This window comes from Telopea speciosissima, chromosome 6 (assembly GCF_018873765.1).
Source record: "Telopea speciosissima isolate NSW1024214 ecotype Mountain lineage chromosome 6, Tspe_v1, whole genome shotgun sequence".
Taxonomy (NCBI): domain Eukaryota; kingdom Viridiplantae; phylum Streptophyta; class Magnoliopsida; order Proteales; family Proteaceae; genus Telopea; species Telopea speciosissima.
The window spans coordinates 54,843,140-54,871,008 of NC_057921.1; the positions used below are offsets into that span (position 1 = coordinate 54,843,140).

The window sequence follows — 27,869 nt, forward strand, 5'->3', positions numbered from 1 at the left end:
GAACCAAAAAACCCCATCATTTTCTTTCCACCACTCCACCCTCAAATTCTGAAAGTACTAACTGGTTCTATGAACAAATCAATACATTTTCTTTAGGTAATAGTTCAAAACATATTTAACAAGAATTAGATTATATAATTACATTAACTGTTTAATTGACTTACAAAACAGATTCAAAATTTGTAAAATAGCCGCTTTGGTTTCATGGGTTTCTCAAACAAACGAAAAAAATAGAGGGCGGGGGGAGCGGTTGGGGAGAGTTTTGTACTCTGGCAAACTTATATCCCTTCTAGCAGCCTTCTTCCTTTGTAATCTTAGTAAAGAACCCTGTGATCAAAACAAAAACATCAGGCAAAGAGTGGTCATTCTCATTCCCATAAACTTGAATAGTTGGACGGAATTGTGATTCATACCCTGAGGGTATCTAGGATATCCACATATTTAAACCAGCTGAAGAATCAAAAGGTGCCTTGTCAGCAAAAATCTAAAACACTTGGGCTCTCTGCATGATCATAAATCTTCTTCTACTGACCACATTGAAATTCTCACTCAACTCTGGCCAGGTGGGCCATCCGCCTCTCCGCAGATGCAGAGATGCCAACAGGATTTGACTTCTCATCAGAGTCAACCGGGTGGATTTCAGAGGAATCAGAACTCTTCTGAGTGTTCCCGTCTTCTGTAGCTTGGATTGCTTGCTTCAAGCTTTCTACAACCGTGCTCATCAATGGACGTTCTTTTGCATTCTTGATCACGCAACTGTCTGCCAATTTGGCAATTTGCCTTGCTGCATTTAGAGAATAATGGTTTTGAAGCCGTGGGTCCATTATCATGCTGAACCTCCTACTCTCAGCAGGGAATTGTTTCACCCACTCCAAAAGCTTTTGCTCCGATCTTGGACGGTTTCTTTCCAATGATCGTCTCCCTGTAAGGATCTCATATAGAACCACACCAAAGCTGTATACATCACTCTTGGTTGTGAGATGGCCGGTCTCAACGTAGTCAGGGGCAGCATACCCATATGTCCCCACCACCTGATAACCAAGAATGCATTCTTATGGATATGAAAAAAAAATTCATTATCATGCTTAAAATTGTAATCTATCAAAACCAATTACCCCATCATTTGACTGTTATTACACTTGGGTATGCATTCTTGGAATATATTCTGGGTCTTGAACAAATTTTGAAACCCGATTCTTCTCTATTTTCTCGCTTCAGACTGAATTTTAGAGACAGAATCTACTCCAAGAATGCATACCAAACACAGCCTAAGAATGCCAGTAACCAGAGGCTGGAATCAGCTTAGCTATGGCCAATTTTAAGAGGTGGCAATCAATAGGACTGTTACAATTGTAGGTTCAGTCATATCCCTCCTTGCTAGAAAAAGTGGTATAATGCACACTTTGTACTATAAATAAGAGCTATATGGTAGTTAAACCCTAATCTATCTTATAAGTTTTCCTGTGAATGCAAAGTGTGCTGAATACGTACCGCTGTAGATACATGAGAGCGTCCATCTACTGGTCCCTCCCTTGCAAGTCCAAAGTCTGATAGCTTTGGTTTGAAACCCTCATCCAGTAGCACATTTGCTGATTTAAAATCCCGATATATTACCTGTACATTAAGTATAGGTGAGATAGGCTAACAACAGTAAATAAACAAAAACCTGATATCGAAGTGAGATAATAAAATTCAACCTGATAAACTAAAATCCCAATATACAGTGACTGCTTTCGAGTTTTCCAACTTTAAATAACCTATTGTAGAACCTAGAGGATTATCAAGAGTTTTATGTTATGCAAGTGCTTCAACACAGTACATAAATCAAAAAATTTAAGGGTACACTAAGCCCCCCAGACTATTTTTCTGGTTCATTACCAGCTCGTAAGGACCTAGTATTTCGAGCCTTTCAGGAAATGTTGACAGCCTTAAACCATCTTCATAATCTTTCAATCTATTTTTGAGCATCAATGATCTTTCAGAGTACTTTAGAAAGTCCAATGTACAGAATGGAGTAGGGCTGGATCCATCAAACCACAAGGCCCTCAATTTCATTTTCAACACCTAACTCAACCTTTGATCATAAAATCCGAGAATGTAGAACTTGATTAAGGTAAGAAGTTGTTTAGCAAATGATATCATGTGGTGATACATGGATCAATAATCTACAAAATCCATCGACCCAGTCAAAGGAATTAGTCAGACAAAGCCCATTCCCTAGTCTAAATCAAATTAGAGAAAAGAGTGGTTAAAATGAAGGATCAGAAGGTGGTTTACATCATCCATTAGAAGCCATGCATATTCAACTTCATGTCAAGAAATAAGTTTTTGGAGTGAAACCTGGAGTTCCAATTCTTCATGCAGATAAGTCAACCCTTGGGCTGCACCAAGGACTATCTTTAATCTTGTTAGCCAGGGAAGAACTGGAAAAGCTCGGTTGAAAAGATGATCTTCTAAGGTCTTGTTTGGCATGAATTCATATACAAGTAGTCGTTGGATGCCTCGTTCACCATCTACAGCACAGTATCCAATGAGTTTTACAAGATTTGGATGCTCAACAACACCGAGAAACTGAACTTCTGCCAGCCATTCTTTATGACCCTAAATGGGGAAAAGAAAGAATTACAGGAGACATTAATCATTACCTAGCAAATAGGCTACAGAAAATACATGTATCAAAGTGATTAATAATTAAAAACAAAAACATAATTAAGGAAACAGTATATATCATAAAACGAACTATCCAAATTCCACCAATTTGGCAAATGTTTCCATGATACAAGTCTCAAACCACACCTTGATGCTCTCTACAACATTTGAAGATAATAAGATGAACCATGGACCCATGAAGTAAGAACCTAAGAACTTACATGTTAAATAATACAATCTCAATATACATCTACTTATGCAATTAAATTACAGAAATCTACACACTGCTCATAACATACATCTTACTGCTAAACAGTAAATAAATGACAAAAATATACACGTTTTCCCAGTAAAATTGATTAATCCACTCTGATTAGTGACTTTAGATTGGGATGCAAAAGGTTGTAAGATCATGCAGATGTAATTGCATATTCTTTTTCTATTATGCCCTACCAGGGTCCCTCCTTAAGCCAGCCATGTTATCTCCAAGAAAATGAAAACAACAACATAAACAATAAAAAATTGAATAACAATGTGAAGCCGATTATAATAATTGTCATGCTAATAATAACAATAAACAAAAATGACTGATTATCCCTATGGAAAAGGCCCATTAACTGTTATGGACTGCATTGATAAACAATGACAAACACAATACAAGCTGACTAACATTCTAACAAGAATTACAGTAAAGAATGAATGAGCAAAGGATTTTTGCTCCCCATGATACATCCTCTGAAATCTTCTGCCTAATGCACCATGCTAGTACAGAAAGAGCATAATAGACATATTTTAAAGGATGTAGACAGAGTAATGAATCTGTTGGTTTGGTGTCTTATAATCTTAAACAATTCAAAAGGGTTTAGGTGAACAACCTTCAAAACCCAATGGAACAACATTATATTGGATAGGTCTTTTATTGCATATATTTCCTTCAGCAATACACTTATTTAATAATATCGTACTAGCTGTAGTTCTATAAATGGAGCAGTGACTTTTCTCTTCAGACTCATAAATAAAATTAACTAATTAAAAAAAATTATGGCATCCTCATACTTCTAGGTGAATACCCTTGAAATTGTTTTAAGGATATTTTAAGACAGTTAATTCGAAAGGGATTTGATAGAGGGGCTCATCAACATCCACTTTATCTCTACTGATAGCATAATCTATCTTGAAATTCTTAAAGGTAGATACAGAATTTACAAGATGAAAACTTGCCAATGACAAGAAAATGAAGAGGGGAAAAAAATTCTTTTTCTTAGTCATGGCATATACTCATTATCCTCCCCAAGATGCTCACAAAAGCATTCCACAAATACATGTATACATCCTCAACCCAAAATAAGGTCTTCATATTAATTGGTCTAGCATAGAAGAATGAACATTTAATTTATATTCCATATGTAACCAAGATTATAGGTATCGGTAATCGGTGTCCGCATCAGTCTCGGCTGATGTTGATACCAATACAATACCGATACAGATTGGCAGACCGATGCGGAGACCGAGACCGATACCGATATGGATTGGATGGAATCGGTCGGGGCGTAATTTCAAAACTGAACCACTGTTTGCTCGATCCATATCGGAATCATATTGGGATCAAGGTCACCCGATTCTGCTACAGATCAGTCTATACGTCCAATTTGATATCATTTATTAGAAACATGCATGTTACACCAAAATATGAGTAATTATTTTATTGGTTTCCTCATAGCAGTATCATCAAGTGACCAGCAAAGCACTGAGCCTCACTATTGGATTTTTACAAATAAGGCACTGGTGCACTCTACACTAGATCTTCTCTTATAATTTCACTGTATCATGTCTTGATGTATAAGGTACAACTCCATACTCTTGAAAGCGAAGATGCAATGTTATCAGGGTTAGCCCTATAACCCTATCATTCCTGCCAATCCAGCATTAGGATCCATATCTAGGAATCCTGGTTTTCATTTACCATTACCAATCACATATATTAAAAATATATATATATATTAACCTAAATCGAATCACATCCCTAAAGTCACAAAGTCATCTTTCAAATGCATACATGATACACCTATTAGAATTCAATAGCCATTATGTTTGCAAATGTGACTAAAACCACGACTGTATCTAAGACTTGGGGGGGGGGGTGCTTTAAAACAAAAGATGAAATTGTTCTATTTTGATTAGCATATATATCAAAGACACGACACAACAAGTTCATTGCTCAAAGAATACCATAGAAGATGGATAATGAAAAAAAAAAAAATAGGGAATACTAAATTTCTTGATATCCTAAAAGAACCTTATAGTTCATGACTCCAATTGATTCTTATGCTTACGTCTATGTATTTCACAACAATCTGCAATGTGCTCCACCGAAAGTGTGTGTTGGAGGGGGGGGGGGGGGGTTGGAATATTTTTATTTCCATGTGGTTGCCAAAAAAGAAGAATGAAAGAAAGGGGGAAAGAAAAATTTTAATGACACACTTCGGCTCCGTCTGGTTGCAAAGGAAATAAAGGGAAGTGAAATTATATCAAACCTAGAAAAAAAACTTTTGTAATGTAACCAATCTACGAAGTCTAATTACTAAATACCAAATCATTCCAAATTTGGTTATTAAAATTTATTTTACTTTGCAATCAATTCCCTTAAATTTGAAAAGTAAAATAAAACTAAACTGGTAAGAATTTGAAGTAGATTATAAAATCATGTTAGGTAATGATTACAAAAGTTTCCTTTTTTTATTTTTTTTAACCAATTTCACTTCCCTTCCCTTTAATACAAAATTAAGAACAGAAAGTACTTTTTAGCTTAAGCTCCCAATATACAAGTATCATGATATCCCATCCCAAAAATTGCCAGCAACAGTACAAACCCATTAAACTTTACGAGATCATTTTATTCAATAGGTGTAAAGAACAGATCAGCTCATGCTCAGGTCCTCAAAGTTGCACCCATCACTATTAATGCTCTCAAAAGTACAAAACTGCTACAACTATTGCAATTCCATGAATGGCTAGAAGTTCAAGGGTAAAGCTAAAATGCTTCGAAATTTGTTCATTCTCTATCGAAATGTGATAAACCATCAGAAAAAACATATTGAAGTAGGGGAAGAAAAAACAACGAATTATGGCTCAGATAATTGAAACACTGATGGTGATGCAGCCATCCACTCTGCAATAGAATCGTGTTTCATCATTTCAAGTTATGATCTCATTCACCTCAATCAAAGGATCCAATAACCAAAAGGGATCCCAAAAAACTCAAAACAACAGCAAGAAAGGAATTTAGAATCTACAACACTAAACAGATAACTAGAATTCAAACTCAATGGAATCACAACACAATCCTTGCCAGACTATATTTCACAAAGGGCTATTCCCCAATTTCAAATCTTTTGCATCTAAAATATCAACCACAAAGAGACCAGATGACACTACCTGCAAGCCATCTCTGTTAAGCTTCTTTATGGCAACGACCATCCGTTCCCCATGAACACCGGGAGGCTTAATTGTACCTTTATATACACTCCCAAATCCACCTTCCCCAATCTTAAGCAACCTACTAAAATCATTTGTTGCGTTCCTAAGCTCCGAGATGGTAAAGACCCGCAAGCTGTGGGCCTTCTCCTCATACAACTCAGGGAGGCTTCGCTGCAAGGAAGAGGAACCTGAGGATTTGCTTGCCTGCGCCCGGGGCGAACTACCCGTTGAGCTTCTAGTTTTGAGCTCCGGTGCCGACTTCTGTACCCTGCTTTTGTTTTTCCAATTGAAGCTGTAGAAACACTTCATGCTTCAGAACTTTATAACAAGTTCTAAATTTAAGCAACTATAGCATCTAGCCTGGTCTCCGTGCAGTTCATCGTAGGAACGAAAGCAAGAGCTTTGAAGAAACCATGTTGCCTGATTTGAACCAATTCTCGAAGGAAAAACAAAAAACCCAGATGGGGCAGCTAAAGATATGAAAGAAAGCAGAAAGAAAGATAACCCAGTAGGGAAGAAAAGCAAATTTGTTAAGAAAACAGAGATGCAGAGAAGAAGCCCAGAAAGGAAGAGGGAAACAAGGGCAGAAACAAAACAAAAAAGGGCCTAAAGAAACCTTAATAGAAAATTATGATCAGAAAAAGATAAGCAGCAAAATCTTATCCGGATGAGAAAGGAGACCCAAAAGAGAATTGAAGGATTTTTCAACCAATCAAAATTCAAAAGCAGGTTAAAAAAAGAGAAAAGCAGCCAAGTGGTAAAATGAAAAGAAATCAAGACGACCCAGATAACAGAAGCTGAGGCAGAGATGAAAATGGAAGTAATGAAGCTCCCAACAACCCTGTTATAGTAGATGAAGTCGAAGAGAGAGAGAGAAAGAGTAATTAAAACCAGAATTCAAAGAAGTAACTAACACGAAAAAGTTTTGTCGGTATTCTACGGTGTGCTTTTTTATTTGGGTCTCTTCAGCTGCTTTAATTTGGTTTTTTCCCACCTGAACAAATCGACGCGGTTTGGGAGAAACCTTCCTTCTGCCCGCACCAGCTCATCTTTGATTTTCACATTTTAATTTCACCAATTAAAAACCAAGTGCCCAGTCGCCTTTCTTGACTTTCATACGAAAAGGTCTCTCTCTCTCTCTCTCTCTCTCTCTCTCTCTCTCTCTCTCTCTCTCTGCCTGTGAGTTTGGACGTCATAATAAACTGCCCCCTCTGAATACGGAAACCAAATAATAATAAAAAATGTCCCGCCCGACAAGGTGCGAAGTATGAAACCATGGATTCTATTTTAATACATAATCTCTTTTCATGAACCTTTCTCCGTGTGTGCTTCTACGACTTACACGTGGCATACAGAACATCAGAATTAGATGCCACCTAAGCTACCTGCCAGGTGAATCCCTCCGTTTGATTCCAATCTGACGTTCAGAAACAGCCCATCACATGTGGAGATCTTCTTCGGTATTAAATCCCATATTTCACTCGATAACCATAGAAAGAATGCTGTCCGGCAGAGTACGATAATGCTTCCTGGTCATTTCCATCTTTCTTGTTCTGGGGGTGCGACGGTCATTACATGCACTCCTGTGTTTATGTGTGTTATGTGCTTAATGGGGCACCATTCTAATGTATGGGCACTAGATTAGAGTCATTGGACCAGCCTAGTACGGGATAGGTTAAAAGACTTGATATAACGTATTCCATCAGCTTCAGAGTTTTTCGCGTATCGGTCTAGTATTTAACAGGGTTCAGGGGTTATGTGCACTGTGCGATCGGGTGGCGTTCTTTCTGCCTAACTAATATAAGGAATCTAAGGATCAAAATATATAACTATATTACAACCATCACCTACACACCATTTGGCTTCAACAATTTGGTAATAAAAATGACAAAAAAAAAAAAAAAAAAAAAAACAAATGTTTGATTGCATAGTCCTTGCACCCAGACACATGAATGTGCAAAATACCACCCCATCCCCTGTGAAATTAAAAATTTTGATCCATATGTATGCCCCTACGTGCTTTTATTGGCCCCTGTGTTGGTGCAGGAGTTACGCAACACGACAGCTCTTACCCTAAAATTGGATACCGTTCATTGGGGGCGAGTCAAACATGTTGAGTCCAATAGAGTATAGTTTTAATGAGACTACTGATTTCACATAATTTTATTCTTTTATGATAAAGAAAGGGGAAAGTTTTCATACACGGTCATATAAACCGTGTATGTGAGAGGGTGAGAGTTTCAAGGCATTAATTAATGGGTGGGGATTTATGATTTTTTCCAACTCTTTGTGAGAGGCCCTCTCACATACACAGTTTACATAGCGGTGTATGAAAACTTTTCCTATAAAAAAAAAAATGTTTTACGGCCTAATGGTCCACATAACTAAGCAATGGTCAAATTGACTGAAATTTTATGGATAGTTGGACCTAAGATGCCCTACTCAAATGTCAAGTTTCAACCTATATATTTTTTTCTTGTTTCCTTTTTTCCTTTTTTCAAAACCCAAAAAATAAATAAAAAATTCAGCCATGTGAACAAATTATTGAAAATTCTAAGAATATGACATGGGTACGAGGACTTGTGAGGTGTTGCATGTACAATGGGGATAAACGATTGGATTTGGATATCAAATTTGACATGTGGTTTATCCAATTCATCTTTAGCTATTTAGAAGTCAAATTTACCATATGATCCTTCCTTATGGTGGAATTAGGTGTCCTGATTAAGGGCTCCCTTACTTGATCCCCTATTTAGGGAAAACTTTTGTTGATAAAAAAATTGAAATTTGAAATATTAGAGTGATATTCTAAATTTTTTTTACTTCTTTTTGGATTTGAAAATTTCGAGTGAAATGACCATGGGTATTTCTTTTAATTCACTCCTTTTGAATTGGTCATGTTTGGTATTATTGCGTGCTTGCATTTGTAGTTTATACCATATGATTATGCTCTAATGTATACGACTCAAGTTGATTTTGTTTCACTTCTTCCTCTGAGAAAATCAATCTAACAATTCCCAATCATGGTCTTTGTGGATAGGATTGAATAAACAATTTAATCATTTGTATTAATTTTAATATTTCATCATTTATATTAGATTAATTTTATTAATAATAAATCCTAATATTTGTACGTGTACAATTTATTTTATAACTAATATTAACTTTATTTATTTTTATTTCCATGCTATGATTGACAAATAAGAGAATTTGAAGGAAATTATGTCATATTTAAATGTTTTGAAAACTTTGATCTATTAAAGGGCAAAAGATCTATATATTGCCGTGTGTGGATTCTTGGATTTGGCTCCTGTCCTGCAGTAGCGGGAGCTGGAGCATCCAGCCCAGCAAAACCACCTAAAAACAAGGGATGGGGTGGTCATTTCATAGGTGGGTCCCAGGTGGAACCTGCCTGTGAAATGACCACCCCACCCCTACTTTTGCTGTGGTTTTGCTGGGCTGGACGCTCCAGCTCCCACCACTGTAGGACAGGAGTCTTTTCGGTGGATTCTTTGCACATCCTCTCACAAAAAGTGAGGATCCCATTTATGTTTTTTTTTTTTTTTTTATTTCATCTATTTTGAAAATATGGGCTCCACATGGAGAATACCTTTTTCAGAATATGCTAGCAGTGTGGGAAACCCTCTCCTTTATTAAAATAACAAAAAAAAAAAAAACATATTCTCTGCCAGATTTTGCTAACAATTAAGAAAGTTAAATTCAATAATCAAAATTCAAACTTTGCAACCCGAAGACATCGCCTCCCTCCTAAAAAATTATTTCTTGAGTCCCATCGGACATGTCAAAGTGTCATCTATGATAGGCGCTCTTATAACTAAATTTCATAATGGAAAGATGTTTTATTCAACATACAAGATTATAGGTTTTTAATGTAGTTATGGACAAAAATAAAAATAAAAAATTATAGGGAAGATTATTTTATTATTTCATATTAACTATGAAAGAGTCACTATCTTTTCCATTATTATAATTCCAATATATTGGTAGCCATTTTTAATTAAAAAAAAAAAAAGCATATTGGTTGCTGTATATATACAAAATTAGTATCTGTAGCCATTCCAATCCAGCTTAACCTTTGGTGATACTAATTGTGATACATTCATTTTTATATCCATCCATATTTAGAATTGCAGTCAACTCTCTGAGTATACTTGGTTGGACTATATTTATGTGTGACAAAAATTGGAAGTACATGGATGTGAATTTTTTTCTAATCTTTTTAGATACTTCTTTATATTGTGCTCTTATATTATGCTCAAGAGTTCAATAGGTTTTCTAATAATTAATATTTCATAGATCGAGACATAACTAATTGCGTGTATAATTGTTTCAATTAGGTTCCAAGTAATTGAATGATTGATTCTATTTCCTTATCTTTATATTATTTGGAGTACAACAAGCTCTTTTATTTAATAGTAACTGATAAGTAACCTTTCATATTTAATAATGTTTTTGAGATCAAAGCTACTTCCATGATATTGAATGTATATTTCATTAAACTACTATAATATTTCTTGGGAAGCAATTTCTATCCAGGGAGTGGAGGGCACGCTAGCACTTCCCACTCTCTATCTCTCTCCTCCTTACGTGAAATGACCTCTCTAACCTAATGAAATGACCTCCCACTCTCTATCTCAATGCCTCAGACAGAAACATTATCCTTATCTGTTTTGAAAACTTGTTAAATTTGCATTATGTTGATTTTCTCCTATCTTATTTAATATCTTATTCTCGCACTAAAAAAATTAACATTTTTTCATTTAGCAATATGTGAAAAAGATTTTGATGGTCCCTAGATTTAAGTTATAATCTTCTATATGTAAAACAACATGTTCATGCAGGATCTAAAGCATGTAATGTGAAAGCATAACAACTTTTCTTTTTAAAAATTTAAATTGGAAAATTTTCATGTAGTCTTCTGACCTAAATAAAGTCTCATGGACTTTATCCACCCTTCTTATGTCTCCTTTGTACCCTTCACTCTCTCCTCATGCTACCTAGGATGGTATACAAAATGTTGATATATCAACTACTCAAATATAATTCTCTCCAAAGCTATAATAATAAGAAAAAATATCTTTTCAACAAAATTATAAATACAAAGGAATCTATTGTAGATTGAAGAAAATAATTTTAAAGATTTTTCTTTCCATACACTGCTATATTGGCATATATTTTAGACTTCAAAATTCCAATCTTTTCTCTCAATCGTCTCGCAAAAGAACTTAGCTGTGGGCTGTGTCTATGGTCCATGATAACTTTTTTTGTCTTCTCAAATAGAAGAAAAAGATCATGTACGTCATTTGTTTCCTTTTGTAATATATTTTGATGATGAAAATTTTTCTTCCTCGTGGGTAAAGTGAATCCTATTAGGCTAATCTTCCCATGTATATGAATGAATGTCCTAATGTCTTTAGTCTCGAAGTCCCATCCAAACGCAAGACTTTATTATATAGATATTACCATACAAAATAAATCATATAAGACAACAGATAATTATAAAATTTGAAGATAATTTATAATATAAAAACTTTTGTATTATAATTTACATTTTTATAAGAAAAAATTAATCACTATTATAAAGGCTCATTCTATATGACAACAGACTGAGTAGTATAACCTAGTTTTTTTTTTTTTTTTTTTTTTTTTTTTTTTTTTTTTTAATGTTCTTGTTTTTCTTTGTGGAACTGAAATGGTTTATATGGAATGGATCTGGTTTTGGGGAGGAATTCAACTCTTTGTTGGAATTTGGAAGATGGTCAATCTCAATCCCTTTCCCATCACCTACCCTGGTACACACCTGAGAGAGAAGGGTCAGTTTTCTAAGGGAAAAGACAACCACAAAAAATGGTCATCAATGGTCAACCATGGTATTTGATTACTTTGGGATTTCTTACTTTTCCCAAAGTAAACCAAAAAAAATTTATTTTTAGTAATGATTAGGTAAAAAAAATTTAATCTTATAGATAAAGGTGCTTTATTAGGCCACTTTGCTTACCTTACACTGCATTTGGTTGCGTAAATTTGTGGGAGCATATATTGATTTTAAATGGAGATCTTTGGATGGATTTTTTGTGGATTCGTATTTTGGAAAAAATAAACTGTTTGATTCCCTTGATTATTTTGTGAATCTGAAAATACATGTCCTTTTATACCTTGTCTCCAATTTTTGTTTCAATATGGATTTCACCTCATGAGGTGAAATCTTAAACTTTTTACACTAAAATGATGAATCTCTAGATTTTGTAAATCTTTGGATGGTAATTCGCTTTTTTCATCCAAACAGTTTTTTAAAATAAAATTCATGTGTCTGAAAAATTACATCCCACATAATTAGGCAATCAAACACGGTGTTATATTTGCAATAGATGACGAGGGAGAGTGACTTTGGAGTCTGAACACAAACCTAAAGTCTTTTTCCTTGTTTCTAACTTCAAATTTCCAACCAGTGATGGCAACATAAAATGGGGATGTGAGTTGTATTCACTTTTATGTAATAAAAGGTGATAATGACAATACCATGGGTTCCAACAGATGTAAGTAGGTCCACAACCTTTTTCTAAGACCAAAAGTTGGGTACAAACCTAACACTTATCAAGTGTGATGGAGAATGACTAGGTAACCTTAAGACTGTGTTTGATATGCATTTTTGTAATGCATTTCAGGTCGATTTTGTATTTTTAGATGATAAAAACAATTATTTTTATCATTTGAGAATGAGAAATTGACCTGGAATGTATTCCAAGAATGTATATCAAACACAGCCTAAGTGTTCAAATTACTAAAATCTAAATCAACCTCCATCTAGTATGAGTTTTTTTTTTTTTTTTTTTTTTTTTTTTTTTTTTTTAAAATTTAAAAATAACTAAAATAAAATGGAAATTTTGGTTCAGGTTGAAACTTACTTAATTGATAGATGATACTGTTTGATACTATTACCATAAAAATTTGACATTAACATAGTTGTCAATGATGGACAACTTAATTAGAGGTGTCAAATAGTCAGGTTCAATGGTTTTGATCCAGTTCCAGCCTATGGGTAGCATATATGGGCTAAGACCGAACCGGATTGAAAGAAAATCGGTCTCAATGCCAAAGATTTAAATCAAATTTCTCTTGTAATCGGTTTCAATTTATTAGTTCATAATCGGTCCTAAACCGACAAACCCATAGTTGGCCCATTTCAGCCAATGAGAACATATGCAAAAACATCAACAGGGGGGAATTTTCGCCTTTCATGGGGGTAGGGTGATCATTTTGTCTCATCATGTGTCTAGGCGCAAGAGCCAAACTCTCGGACAGAGTCCTTTTCCCCAAAATGGGCAGAGATTTTCTGTCCGAGAGTGTGGCCCTTGCCCCTTATATGACTTTATCTAATGAGAATAATTGTGGCCAATAAATTTTGTATAACCTGAAGATTGAAAATGTAAAACTAAAATCATAGATTAACCCCCTCCCCCCCTTTTAGGTCTTTTATCAGTTCGGTCCTATATTTTGATTCTAATCGATCCAATTCAATCAGTTTTGGTCTATTATACATAGGGTGAGGCTTCACTGCTTGGTTGCATACCCTACGCCCAGACACAACTCAGGACTGGGGTAGTCATTTCATAGGGAGGGTGTAGCGGTCATTTCACCCTAGGTTGTGTCTAGGTGTGGAGGCCATGCTAATAAGCAGTGTTCTTTTTCCCTTACAAATATAATTGTTAAGGAAATGGTTTCTGTAGGGGGAATGTTGCCCCTGCATCCACACATAGAGGGGGGGGGGATGACCGCCCCACCCTGTTGATGCTTTTGTGTATGCTCCTATTAGCCCCTACACACATGTAGGGGCCACGCTCCCCCACATAGAACTCTTCCCCATAGCTGCTATATATTTCACACTAGAAAATATGGAAAAAGAGAACCAATGATGCCATATCGATTTCTAATCGTAAAGTACCAATAGAAACCTATACAGTTGATGGAGAGAGAAAGAAAGAATCAGTGTTAATAGCATGGTTTAAGGTGTCGGTCGATATGTAATGGTATCGCCTGTATCCAATATCGATACCAATACTGCTATCATGCCATCAATACAAGGGAAGATAATATGCTCCAAAAAAACTAAAGTATCAATACTTTGAGAGGTAAAACAGTCCGATCTGACTGGATACAACCGGTCCATATTGATAACAGCATCAATCAAAGCCAATACAAGCATCGATACTGATACTGATACCTAATGACCTTGGTTAAAATTTGATTAAGAGTTCAGAAGCCTAACTTTACCCAAACAAGACAATTTGGTCTCTTTGTGAGAATGAGCAAGTAATTAAATTAGTTGTAAATTCTTAATAACATAAGAAGGTACACAGACAACTTCCATTGTATCTCTCTTTCTGGTGCCCATGTAAGAAGCTACAAAGCTGTTGGTCTAATTTTTTTTTTGATGAAAGTGTAATCACACATCAATTCCAGAAGGTTAACCGACTTTTAAGACCGTAGAATGGCGGAAGCAGTTGGTCCAATTGACCGACCCATAACATAGCAAAAGGTTTATCTCAAGCCAATCTTCTCAAACCTCAAAATTTCCTTCATATTTAATGGTGTCTCCCAACCTCCACCACTAATTTGATTTGAAATAAAAACCAAAAGAAATTTGGAACCAAAAGTCCTTATCGAATTTAATATCAGCAAGCTTAAGAAATTGATTTCTTGCAAATACTAATGTGGTCAATCAATCTGATTAAACCAATAAGATACTGTGTCTTCTTTTCTAATTAATTTCTTAAAGTCTATACTTTGACGAATTTATTAATAAATTATTCAGAACCATTGCGTCACACCATGCCAAGGGGGAAACTATCAACGATAGGGAAGAAACGGTAACTCCTTTTGTTTTTTAAAATGCTTCTTAGACTCTAATAAAGAAGTGTGTAGATAAGCAAGATTAGCACTACAGTTCCAATCTGATTAGAAAATGGAGACTTCCTTAACAAGCAAAAAAAACTTGTTTATTGGCCCCTTTCTTTACCAAAACACATGTCAATGTTTTCTTCTTCCACTCTGGTTGGACACGCAAGGATGATTCCTATACCTACTTTTACTGATGGATGTAAATCTTAACCTAATAAACATCTTTTGGCAAAACTTCCTACCGTACACTTGTTTTTTTTCCCCACCCATTGGTTGTTTTGTCAAAAAATGTTGTCTCCCATAATCATCCAAGTCTCATGGTCTTTTAGCAGCATTCTTCCTTTGAAATTCTCGTTATTTTTATCGTCTGAGAATGTGAAATTGACCTAGAATGCATATCAAACACAGCTAAATAAAAAACCCTCTGATTAAACCACAAACATCAGGTAAAAGGCTGTTATTCTCATTCCCAAAACTTGTATAGTTGGACGGACTTCGCGATGCATGCATGAGAGAAGTAGAGAATTGACTCCATTATATCTATGATATTGGTGCAATCTAGGGTTTGAAAAAAACCCATTTGGGTCGTTTGTGGGGCTAATCAAACAAGAAAACACACAAGTCCAAAGTGGCAATATGGTAAATAAATGGGAAATTTTTTATCACTCCCCCTTACTTGCCCCCTACTAAAAACTTCACATCTGATTCTCTCAAAAAAGAAAACTCCTACATCACTCCCCTATACTTACTCCACCCCTCCTTTATTAACAATAGTTGGACCCATGTCTTACTCTTCCTCCTCCTCCTTCCACAGAACGCAGCTCACCTTGCCTCATCGCTGGACACCCCGCACACCTTGGCCTGCTGTTGCAACCCCCTCACCTCTCCCCTCCAGCATAGTCTCCACTCCCCATCATCTGCCCTTTCAAACTATGGTTACTAGGGCAGGGGCAGGGGGTGATGGGGGAGGGGACAGGTGAGGGATTGCAGCTTTGAGTTTTTTAGAGTACTAGGGGAGGAGAGGTAGGAGTTTACTCTTTTTGGGGGTGAATCAGCAGTGAAAGTTTGAGTAAATGTAGGGTAAATATAGCAGAATGAATGAATGATAGAGATTTTCCCTAAATAGCGTTTACAAAGAGGATGACAATTCTGTAAATGGGTTGAAGTTTAAAACAGAGTGGCAGAGTTGTAATTAGAGAGAATCATAAGGGACAGAAGTATAGTTATATGAAGGAGGGATATAAAGGAGATCAGAAATACAGAGCAAGGGTATATTTGGAACCAAAATTACCTATAGGATAAAACAGAATATGTGGGGTGAACCTGGAAACAAAAATGTCTTTGCTTCAACTTGGCCCTTACAGCAGGAGGTGATTTGGGAGATGAAACCCTTGGATTAGGGTCGCCTATGAGAGGATTAGGATCTCAGGCCAAACCCAAAGAATACCACGTAGTTCAATCACATCAATCTGGTTACTCTGCCGACCCTCCAATTCTTTCAACTCAAAATCCATTCATTCAAATCTGTCTTCTACGGTATTACATTGCCAATATAAGTAGAACTCCTTACCCACCCATATAAATATTACATCCTACGTAGTCTCCAAGTCCTCCCTTGACCAAACAACCAGATTAGGCCGGTTGCATCTCAGCTTAGGCCTCCAATGAGGGTCGTTCCGGTCCAGCCAGATTAAAGCAACTGCATCACATATTCACATATTTAAACCTCCCGAAGAATCAAAAGATAGTTTGTCAGCAAAAACCTAAAACACTTTGGCCCTCTGCATGATCATAAATCTTCTTCGACTGACCACCTTGAAACTCTCACTCACTCACTTTGGCCAGGTGGGCTATCCGCCTCTTCGCAGATTCAGAGATGCCAACTGGATCTGACTTATTCATCAGAATCAACCGGGTGGATTCCAGAGGAATCAGAACTCTTCTGAGGAGTGTTCCTGTCTTCTGCAGCTTGGATTGCTTGCTTCAATCTTTCTACAACCGTGCTCATCGATGGACGTTCTTTTGGATTCTTACACAGGCAATTGTTTGCCAATTTGGCAATTTTCCTTGCTGCATTTAGAGAATACTGGTTTTGAAGCCGTGGGTCCATTAGCATGCTGAACCTCTTACTCTCAGGAGGGAACTGTTTCACCCACTCCAAAAGTTTCTGCTCCGATCTTGGACGGTCTCTATCCAATGATCGTCTACCTGTAAGGATCTCATATAGAACCACACCAAAGCTGTATACATCACTCTTGGTTGTGAGATGGCCCGTCTGAAGGTAATCCGGAGCGGCATACCCATATGTCCCCACCACCTGATAACCAAGAATGCATTCTTATGGGTATGAAAGGAAAATTCATTATCATGTTTAAAAATGTGACCAATCAAAACCAATTATCCCACCATTTGACTGTTATTACACTAGGCAATGTTTGGTATGCATGCTCGGAATAGATTCTGCGCCAGAAGTGGGATCATCTTAGCAATGGCAAATTTTAAGAGGCGGCTATCAAAAGGACTGTCAAACTTGTTGGCTCACTCATCCCTCCTTGCTAGAAAAAGTGGCATAATGCACACTTTGTACTAAATATAAGAGCTATATGATAGTTCAACCCTTATCTATCTCAAAAGTTATTAGTGTGAATGCAAAGTTTGCTGAATACGTACCGCTGTAGATACATGAGAGCGTCCATCTGCTGGTCCCTCCCTTGCAAGTCCAAAGTCTGATAGCTTTGGTTTGAAATCCTCATCCAGTAGCACATTTGATGATTTAAAATCCCGATATATTACCTGTACATTAAATATAAGTGAGATAGTATAACAACAGCAAACCAAATAAAACCTCATATCAAGAGTTTTATGTAATGCAAGTGCTTCCACACAGTATCAGATGAATCAAAATATTTTAAGGGCACACCAAGCACCCCAGAAATAAAACCTGATATCGAAGTAAAATAATAATAGTCAACCTGATAAACTAAAATCCCGATATACAGTGACAGCTTTCAAGAATCCCAACTTTAAGTAACCAATTGTAGAACCTAGAGGCTTATCAAGAGTTTTATGTTACGCAAGTGCTTCCACACAGTATAAGATAAATCAAAATATTTTAAGGGCACACCAAGCACCCCAGACTCTATTTCTGGTTTATAACCAGCTCGTAAGGACCTAGTATTCTGAGACTTTCTGGAATGTTGACAGCCTTGAACCATCTTCATAAACTTTCAATCTATTTTTGGGCATCAATGATCTTTCAGAGTACTTCAGAAAATCCAGTGTACAGAATGGAGTATAAACAACCAAGAGGCCCTCAATTTCAGTTTCAACGCCAAACTCAACCTTTAATCACAAAATCTGAGAACCTAGAACTTGATTAAGACGAGGTTGTTTTAGCAAATGATATCATGTGGTGATACATGGATCAACAATCTACAAAATCCATCCACCCAATCAAAGGAATTTGTCAGACAACACCAATTCCCTAGTATAAATCAAATTAGAGAAAAAAAGAAGGTTAAAATGAAGGATCAAAAGGTGTTCTACATCATCCATTAGAAGCTATGCATATTCAGCTTCTGTCAAGTGAAAAGTTTTGGAGTGAAACCTGGAGTTCCAAATCTTCATGCAGATATGCCAATCCTTGGGCTGCACCAAGTACTATCTTTAATCTTGTTTGCCAGGGAAGAACTGGAATAGCTTGGTTGAAAAGATGATCTTCTAAGGTCTTGTTTGGCATGAATTCATATACGAGTAATCGTTGGATGCCTCGTTCACCATCTACAGCACAGTATCCAATAAGTTTTACAAGATTTCGGTGCTCAACAACACCGAGAAACTGAACTTCTGCCAGCCATTGTTTGTGACCCTAAATGGGGGGGAAAAGAAAGAATTATAGGAGACATTAATCATCACCCAGTAAATAGGCTAGAGAAAACATATGTATCAAAGTGATTAATAATTGAAAAACAAAAATGTAACCAAGGAAACAATATCTATAGTAAAAAGAACTATCCAAATTCCACCAATTTGGCAAATGTTTTCTGTGATACAAGATTACAAGTGTCCAACCGCACCTTGATGCTCTCTACAACTTTTTAAGATAGTAAATGAAGCATGGACCCATGAACTAAGAACCCAAGAACTTACATGTTAAATAATACAATCTCAATATGCATCACTTATGCAATTAAATTACAGAAATTCCACAAACTGTTCATAACATAAATCTTACTGCTAAACAGTAAATAAACAACACAAATATACACGGTTTCCCAGTAATATTGATTAATCCACTCTGATATTGTAGTGACTTTAGATTGGGATGCAAAAGGCTGTAAGACCATGCAGATGTAATTGCATATAAATTTTCTATTATGCCCTACCAGGGTTCCTCCTTAAGCCAGCCATGTTATCTCCAAGAAAAGGAAAACACCAACAAAAACAATAAAAATTTGAATAACAATGTGATGCCGGTGATAATAATTGTCATGGTAATAATAGCAATAAACGAAAATGACTGATTATCCCTACTGAACAGGCCCATTATCTGTTATGGACTGCATTCATAAACGATGACAAACACAGTGCACGCTGACTAACATTCTAAAAAGAATGGATGAGAAAAGAATTTTTTCTCCCCATGATATATCCTCTGGAATCTTCTGGTTAATGCACCATACTAGTACAGAAAGAGCATAATAGACAGATTTTAAAGGATGTAGACAGAGTAATGAATCTGTTGATTTGGTGTCTTATAATCTTAAACAACTTGAAGGGTTTAGGTGAACAACCTTCAAAACCCAACGGAACAACATTGTTTTTGGCCAGTCTTTTTGTTGCATATATTTCCTTCAGCAGTATACTTATTTAGTAATATCATACTAGCTGTTCTATAAATAATTTAGTAATATCATACTAGCTGTTCTATAAATGGGGCAATGCCGTTTCTCTTCAGACTCATCAATAAAATTAACTAATTTAAAAAAATTATGGCATACTCATACTCCTAGGTGAATACCCTTGAAATTGTTTTTAAGGATTTTTTAAGACAGTCAGTTAACTAAACAGGGATTTGAAATTGAGCTCATAATCTATCTTGAAATTCTTAAAGGTAGAAACGAAATTCACAAAAAGAAAACATGCCAATGGAAGAAAAATGAGGAGGGGGAAAATTCTTTTTCTTAGTTGCAGGACCGTATAGGCAACCAAGAGGGAGGTGAATTGGGAAGTGAGCAATAAAATCCCAAAAAAAAAAATTCTTACTGTTGGTTTGGTAAATATAACTTGTGTCTAATGGGACACAGGCCAGCTTTATTTATAATATGGAGGAGAACATTCTAGAATGAGTACAAGATCAAAATCCTCTTATATGACAATTCTACATTTCTACCCTTGTTACCCATATTGCAACACTCCCCCTCAAGTTAGTGCATAGATATCACACATGCCCAGCTTGGAAACAATAGGATGAAACATTTTTCTACTAAGACTTTTAGTAAAGATATCAGCCAGTTGTTCACTGCTAGAAACAAAAGGCACACAGATAAGACCCAAATCCAGTTTTTCTTTGATGAAGTGACAATCAATCTCCACATGTTTCGTCCGATCATGTTGGACTGGGTTGTGAGCAATGCTGATGGCTGATTTGCTGTCACAATAAAACATCATAGGAAGTGTAACAGGAACAGCCAAATCGGTGAAAAGACCTTGAAGCCATAGAAGTTCACAAATGCCATAAGCCATAGCATGGAACTTTGCTTCAGCACTAGACCGAGCCACAAGAACTTGCTTCTTACTCCTCCAAGTGACGAGGTTACCACCAACGAAGGAACCATAACCTGTAGTACACCTCCAATCATCAAGGGAACTTGCCCAATCAGCATCCATGAAAGCCTCAACTCAAAGATGATCATGAGGAGAAAAACCTGGGGTAGACTTCAAGTAACGAAGAATGCACAACACTGCTTCCATGTGAGTGGAGTAAGGTCATGCATGTATCGGCTGACCAAACTAACTGCATAAGCAATGTCAGGGCGAGTATGAGAAAGGTAAATCAATCACCCGACCAATCTCTGGTATCGTCCCTTATCAACAGGATCACCTTCCTTGCTAACCATCATCAATAGGAGTATCGGTTGGCTTGCATCCCAACATACCAGTCTTTAAAAGAAGATCAAGCACATACTTCCGCTGAGATAGGTAGATGCTACTAGAGGACCTGGCAACTTCAATGCCAAGGAAATAACGAAGATGTCCAAGATCCTTAATCTCGAATTCCTTGCCCAGATATCTCGCGAGGCGAGAAATTTCTTCAATGTCGTCACAGTGACGACAATATCATCAACGTACACAATCAAAAGAGCAATCTTTCCACCTGATCACTTGATAAACAATGTATGGTCAGCATTGCTTTGAGAATAGCCTGCAGTAACCATAGCTCTATGAAAACGCCAGAACTAGGCACGTGGCGACTGCTTCAGCCCATATAAAGCATGCTTAAGCTTCCACAACTTCCCCCTAAGTTTTTGAGCATGTAAAGCCAGGAGGAATGTCCATATACACTTCCTCCTCAAGTTCCCCATGAAGGAAAGCGTTCTTCACATCTAGTGTTGTAGTTCCCAACCTAAATGAACTGCACAAGACAATATAACACGAATGGTATTCATCTTGGCTACTGAGGCAAACGTCTCCTGGTAGTTAATCCCATAAGTCTAAGTAAAGCCTTTAGCAACAAGCTTAGCTTTATAACAATCCACTGCACCATCAACTTTCTGCTTAACTGTGAATACCCACTTGCAACCAACCATCTTTTGTAGAGGAAGACAAACTAGATCCCATGTGTCTTTCTTCCTTAATGCCTACATCTCTTCAACCATAGCTGCATGCCATTGTGAGTTTGCAATAGCTTCCTGCTAGTTCTAGGGAAATGAAACAGAGGACAGAGAGGACACAAAACTAAAATAGGAGGGAGAAAGTGACTCATAAGAAATAGTCTTAGCAATAGGATGTAACGTACATGACCTAGTACCTTTGCAAACAAGAATAAGTAAATTAAGAGTGGGGTCAACAAGGGAATCAACATCAGAAATGGGAAGAATATTACCAGGATCCAATGGAGTTGGATTAGAATCAAGAGGTGGCAATTGGCGTTGTAGAGTAGGTGCAGCAGTGATCTAAGTCTGCAGACGTTTGCAAACATAGACACACATCTCTGGTATTGACTGCTGAACCGGGGTAGTAGTGTCAATCTCCCCCTGAACAAGGACATGAGGTTGTGGTACATCAAGTGCAAGTGGCGGCACATCTTCCCCTGTGGAATAAGGCTCCCCCTGAAGAGGTGTTGTAGGATAGTACGCGGTAGACTCTTGAAAAATGACATCCATAGTGACAAACCATCGCCTGGATGGAGGATGATAACACTGGTAGCCCTTTTGAGTAGCAAAGTAGCCCAAAAACATGCACCGAAGGCCATGAGGGTCAAATTTCCCATAGGGTTGATGGTTACAAACATAACAGACACAACCGAAAATTTTAGGAGGGACTAGAAATATAGAAGAGCCCTGGAGAACATCAAGAGGAGGCTTGAGAGGGCATTCGGTCGATCAGAAAGGCTGCAGTAAGGACCGTGTCACTCCCGTACTTGGGAGGAACATGCATCTCAAACATGAGAGACCAAGCAATCTCTAGTAGATGGCGATTCTTCCATTCAGCAACTCCATTTTAGTCGGAGTATCGACACAACTAGTTTGATGGAGAATCCCATGGGAAGCAAAGTAAGATTGAAAAGAGCCCTCGAAGTATTCATGGCCATTGCCACTCCGAAGAATCTTAACAGTAACAACAAATTGAGTCTAATCCATACGATGGAAGTGTTGAAAGCAATGAAAAACCTCCCCCTTGGTGCACATCATATAAACTCAAGACGTCCTAGAGTGGCAATCTATGAAAGTGACAAACCATCAAAAGCCAGTGATAGAAATACAACGGGATGGACCACAAATATCAATGTATTCAGGAAAAAGGAGTGGCACTTTTATTATCAGAAATAGAATAACTAGTTTGAGTTTGCTTGGCCAAAACACATGCCTCACAAAAAAAAGTGACTTGAATTACCATTCTTTAAAAAAAGAAAAATTCTAGCTAAAGTCCCCAAAGGTGGATGTCCCAAACGACGATGCCACTGTAGTAACTCACAAACAAGAGGCAACGAAGAAGATGTCTGAAGAGCTTGACCAAAGATCGAAGGAGAGCCATCATCAAGAAGATACAGACCATCGCGTACTCTACCAGAGCCAATCGTTGCCCCGACCACCAGATCCTAAAAAACACAATGAGAAGGGAAAAAAGTGACTTTGCAATTTAGACTGGAAGTAAGACTACTAATGGACAAGAAATTAGTTGGAAAAGTGGGAACATTTAAAACAGAAGAAAGGGACAAAGTAGGAGAACAACGTATGGAACCTTTCCCAGAAATGGTGGAATAAGTTCCATTGGCTAAATGAACCCTGCCTTTACTAGAGTAGGGAGCATGCTAAAAGAAAAGGTTGGAAGAACAAATCATGTGATCTGATGTCCCAGAGTCGATAATCCACGGGGATGTGGGAACAAATGCACTATGACCACAAAAAGGGGTACCTTAACTGGCAAGTTTGGAATCAACATTAGCAACAGCGAAGGCAGAAGTAGTAGATGTAGGTGGAGGTGGCTCCATCCTAGCATAATTCAAGAACTCGCCGAGAGCTCGGTAATATCTCTCTTTTTGAAAAAATCAAGATGAGACTTAGAGCAACATGAAATATTACCCCAACTCGGTCGAGATCTCGGTTCCACCGAGATTTGGACCAAACTTACCTTTATAATGTACATATCTCGATTTACCTTTATAAAAAACGATAAGATCTCTCCATTTCGGCGTCTTCCTAATAAAAAACGGTAAGATCTGTAAGAAGCTCAGCTGATGATAGAGAAGAGTCAGCTGGTGTATTGTCAGAGACTTCAATATCGTTGGCCTAGCTAGAATTGCCCTAGTTGGCCTGGCTAGAGTTACCAAAACCTCGACCACGGTCACGACCAGAAGCATCAGTAGGATGGCGATGGAGTTTCCAGCAGTATTCTTTGGTATGACGCTCCTTACCGTAGTAGTCACACTTCACAGGGGCCTTGGTAGAGGGGCCACCAAACCGTGGGGTATCATCACGGGACTGAGAGCCGGAAACAAGAGTTGACTACTCTAGAGGGGCTGGAACCGGTTGTGGTAACATAGTAGTACAACGGCTGTCTTCATGTTGAATCATAGAATAGGCCTGCTCCAGAGTGGGAAAGGGGTCACGACTCAAAACGTGAGCACGAAGCTGATCGTACTCAACATTTAAGCATGTCAAGAAGTCATAAACCATAATCTTGTCCTCCCATTTCTTGAATTTGCAACATTAGTAGCTGTAGTGGGCTGAAACTCCTTATAAAAATCCAACTCCTGCCACAGAGAACGTAACTCTGAATAATACTGTGATAGAGTTAACTCCTTTTGCTTCAGTTCATGAACCTTCTTGCGGAGTTCAAAAACCTGAGCAACATTCCCAACCTAGGAATAAGTGTCTTGGGAAGCCTTCCATATCGTAGCAACAGAATCCAATAGAAGGTAGCCTCAAGCAATCTAGGGCTACATAGAATTAATAAGAAATGCCATAACCAGGGAATTTTCACACTCCCATTTATCAACAGACGAACCTACAGTAGAAGGCCTATTGGTATCTCCAGTAAGGTACCCGTAATAACCTCAGGATTTGATAGATAGGCAGCAAGAACAGGGCCACATCAGATAATTAGTACCGTCAAGCTTGATAGCACACATTGGGAAGTAAGCAAAATCTCCCGGAGCCAATCCTTCCATCCCAATGGATGTAGTAGAGATATCAGAGGTGTCTGGCATGGTAGTAACCACAAGAGAGAGCCAAAAGAAAAAATAACAGCAGCCTGAGACAGTTCCCATAGTAAATCGAGCACGTGTGAAAACCTGAAAAATTGACTTTTAGGGTATGGACCCTGTAAAATCGATGAAGCAGGGATTGTTCCCTGTGAAGTAGCAAAGCAAGGTTGGCCTTGAGTGGAATCGACAAGCAGTGATGGTCTTGAGATGAAACAAAAAGCCAGAAGATATCCTGGAGCAAAATCGAGAAGCAGGTTTCTCCCTGAAAAAATTGGTAACAGGGTTGGCCATGAAAAAACGATAATCAGCCTTGATGAACAAAAAGCAGGGATTGGCCTTGAGAGTCACCAACATATAAGCAGGGATTGGCCTTGAAAAATCGACATATAGGGTTGGCCCTGTAGATCGAGAAAAGAAAGCACAAGAGAAACCTGTGAAAATCTAGTAAAACCTCTCAAATCATGGAAAAAATCCCGTGTAGATCTAGATCTTGAGAGGCATCTTCAAGAGGAGAGAACAAGGCTCTCAGTGGACTAGGGGAGAACCACCGAGAGCAAGGAGAACCACCGAGAGCAAGGAGAAGGGTGGTGGTGGTGAGAGATGCAAACCAAGAAGAGAGAGAGAGAGAGAGAGAGTTGCGGTTAGGGTTTCAGATCAGATCTTCTGCTCTGACACCATGTTGGTTTGGTGAATATGACTTGTGTCTAATGGGACACAGGCCAGCTTTATTTATAATATGGAGGGGAACATTCTAGAATGAGTACAAGACCAAAATACCCTTATATGACAATTCTACCCTTGTACCCATATTACAACACTTACCAACCCTCAATAGTATGCTATCTCAAAACTCCAATCAAATGTTAGTAAAACCCAATGGAGTGAGTAATGGAGATGAAGAGACAAAGAGAGACAGCACATACAAGATTTATAGTGGTTCGACACGGACACAGAACCGTCATTTTATTCAATAAGTGTAAAGAACAGGTCAGCTCATGCTCGGGTCCACAAAGTTGCAAACACCTCTATTAATGCTCTCAAAGGATAAAACTGCTACAACTATTGCAATTCCAAGAATGACTAGAAGTTCAAGGGTAAAGCTAAACTGCTTCAAAATTTGTTAATTTTCTATCAAAATGTGCTAAACCATCAAGGGAAAAAAAACATATTGAAGTAGCGGAAGTGTTTCAGTTGACTGAAGAAAAAGCAACTAAGTACGGCTCAGATAATTGAAACACTGAGGGTGATGTATTTTACCCATCCACTCTCTGCAATAGATTCAAGTTTCATCATACCAAGTTAGGATCTCATTAACCTCAATGAAAGGATCCAATAATCTAAAGGGATCACAAAGAAATCAAAAGAACTGGAACAAAGAATCTACAACACTTGACAGGTAACTAGAATTCAAACTCAATGGAATCACAACACCATCCTTGCCAAACTATATATCACAAAGGGCTACTTCCCAATTCAAATTTTTTTTGCATCTAAAACATCAACCACAAAGACAACAGATGACAGTACCTGGAAGCCATCCCTGTTAAGACTCTTTATAGCAACGACCATCCGTTCCCCATGACCACCAGGAGGCTTAATGAAACCTTTATATACACTTCCAAATCCGCCTTCCCCAAGCGTAAGCAACCTACAAAAATCATTTGTTGCGTTCTTAAGCTCCGAGATCGCAAAGACCCGCAAGTTGTGGGCCTTCTCCTCATACAACTCAGGTATGCTTCGCTGCCAGTAAGGGGAACCTGAGGATTTTCTTGCCTGATCCGGGGTCGAACTACCCAGTTGGCTTCCAGTTTTGAGCTCTGGTATAGACGTCTTTCTCCCAAGGAAGTGGCAGAGACAATTCATGCTTCAGAACTTTATAACAAGTTCTAAATTTAAGCACCTATAGCATCTAGTCTGGTCTCCGTGCAGTTCATCGTAGGAACGAAAGCAACAGCTTTGAAGAAACCATGTTGCCTGAATTGAACCAATTCTCTGAGGAAAAAGAAAACCCAGATGGGAAGACCGAAAGCTAGGAAAGAAAGCAGAGAGGGAAAAAAACCCAGTTGGGGAGAGAAGCAAATTTGTTAAGAAAACAGCAATATGAAGAGAAGAAGCCCAGATAGGACACCAGAGAATAAAACCACGAAGGTAAGAGCTAAAAAGGGGGCAGAAACAAAATAAACAAGGGCTTAAAGAAACCTAATAGAAAATTATGATCAGAAAAAAAAAAGGTAGCGGTAAAATGAGAAGAAATAAAGGAGACACAGATAAGAGAAGCTGCCTTGAAGCAGGACCCAATGAGGCAAAACAGTGAGAAACTCCCAACTACTCTGTTATGGTAGATGAAATCGACGACAGAGATAGTAACTAAAACCAGAAATCAAGGAAGTAAGGAAAAGATTTGTTGATATTTTACGTTGTTCTATTTTTCTTCACCTGATTTGATCTCTCATCCTTCTGCTTCTTCTGTTCTGCTTTTCCAATCTTTCATTTTGCATTTTAATTTCACCAAAACCAATTGCCAACTCGACTGACTTTCGCCTGGAAGTGGAAACTGCAAAGTGCTCTGTGAGGTTTGGACTTCGTAAATGAACTCCCCTTCGAAACCAAATTTCAAATAAATTATCGTGGTTCTCGAAGCCAAGCCCGACAAGGTATGAAGTAGTGAAGTATGAACACAAAGATTCTATTTTTCTCTTTCTTTCCGTGAACATTTTTCCCTGTGTGAATTCCTCCTGTTTGATTCCAATCTGACGTTCAAGACGGCCTATCACACGTGGAGAATGGAGATCCTCTTTTGTATTGAGTTCCATCTTTCCAGGGAATCGTTATTCTCTGTTGTTACAGTACGGTGTTGTGCTGCATCATGCGGCGTTGCAGAGGCCATGTGGCACAA

At 37.7% G+C, this 27,869-nt stretch overlaps 2 protein-coding genes across 6 annotated transcripts; both read right to left on the reverse strand.

Annotated features, from left to right (window-relative positions):
• Positions 1–44: 44 nt before the first annotated feature.
• Positions 45–26,650, reverse strand: LOC122664525 (probable serine/threonine-protein kinase PBL19). 3 transcript variants are annotated; one of them, XM_043860374.1, is made up of 7 exons: positions 26,501–26,650; positions 18,653–18,913; positions 17,716–17,838; positions 16,882–17,362; positions 16,759–16,771; positions 15,556–15,595; positions 45–329 (listed from the first exon to the last, which is right to left on the reverse strand). In XM_043860374.1, the coding sequence occupies exons 1-4, from the start codon at positions 26,540–26,542 to the stop codon at positions 16,940–16,942; spliced, it is 849 nt and encodes a 282-aa protein (XP_043716309.1). In that variant the 5' UTR covers positions 26,543–26,650; the 3' UTR covers positions 45–329; positions 15,556–15,595; positions 16,759–16,771; positions 16,882–16,939. The 3 variants fall into 3 exon arrangements, with proteins under 3 accessions (XP_043716309.1, XP_043716310.1, XP_043716311.1); XM_043860375.1 differs by lacking the exons at positions 45–329; positions 15,556–15,595; positions 16,759–16,771 and adding an exon at positions 372–451 and having other exon boundaries at positions 16,885–17,362; XM_043860376.1 differs by lacking the exons at positions 45–329; positions 15,556–15,595; positions 16,759–16,771 and adding an exon at positions 372–447.
• Positions 372–27,183, reverse strand: LOC122664523 (probable serine/threonine-protein kinase PBL19). Of its 3 annotated transcripts, none has more exons than XM_043860372.1 (5): positions 26,874–27,183; positions 6,085–6,472; positions 2,341–2,601; positions 1,492–1,614; positions 372–1,031 (listed from the first exon to the last, which is right to left on the reverse strand). In XM_043860372.1, exons 2-5 carry the CDS (start codon positions 6,433–6,435, stop codon positions 546–548), a joined length of 1,221 nt encoding a protein of 406 aa, XP_043716307.1. In that variant the 5' UTR covers positions 6,436–6,472; positions 26,874–27,183; the 3' UTR covers positions 372–545. The 3 variants fall into 3 exon arrangements, with proteins under 3 accessions (XP_043716307.1, XP_043716308.1, XP_043716306.1); XM_043860373.1 differs by lacking the exon at positions 26,874–27,183 and having other exon boundaries at positions 372–447; positions 555–1,031; positions 6,085–7,011; XM_043860371.1 differs by lacking the exon at positions 26,874–27,183 and having other exon boundaries at positions 6,085–7,011.
• Positions 27,184–27,869: the final 686 nt, after the last annotated feature.

Bases quoted from the DNA above. Each gene is read 5' to 3' on its own strand.
- LOC122664523 (XM_043860372.1), bottom strand. From the start codon at position 6,435: ATGAAGTGTTTCTACAGCTTCAATTGGAAAAACAAAAGCAGGGTACAG. The intron at 1,615-2,340 runs GTTTCACTCCAA...CTTAATGTACAG, and splicing joins ATGAAGAATTGGAACTCCAG to GTAATATATCGGGATTTTAA. The intron at 1,032-1,491 runs GTACGTATTCAG...CTTGGTTATCAG, and splicing joins GCTCTCATGTATCTACAGCG to GTGGTGGGGACATATGGGTA.
- LOC122664525 (XM_043860374.1), bottom strand. From the start codon at position 26,542: ATGGTCGTTGCTATAAAGAGTCTTAACAGGGATGGCTTCCAG. The intron at 17,839-18,652 runs GTTTCACTCCAA...TTTAATGTACAG, and splicing joins ATGAAGATTTGGAACTCCAG to GTAATATATCGGGATTTTAA. The intron at 17,363-17,715 runs GTACGTATTCAG...CTTGGTTATCAG, and splicing joins GCTCTCATGTATCTACAGCG to GTGGTGGGGACATATGGGTA.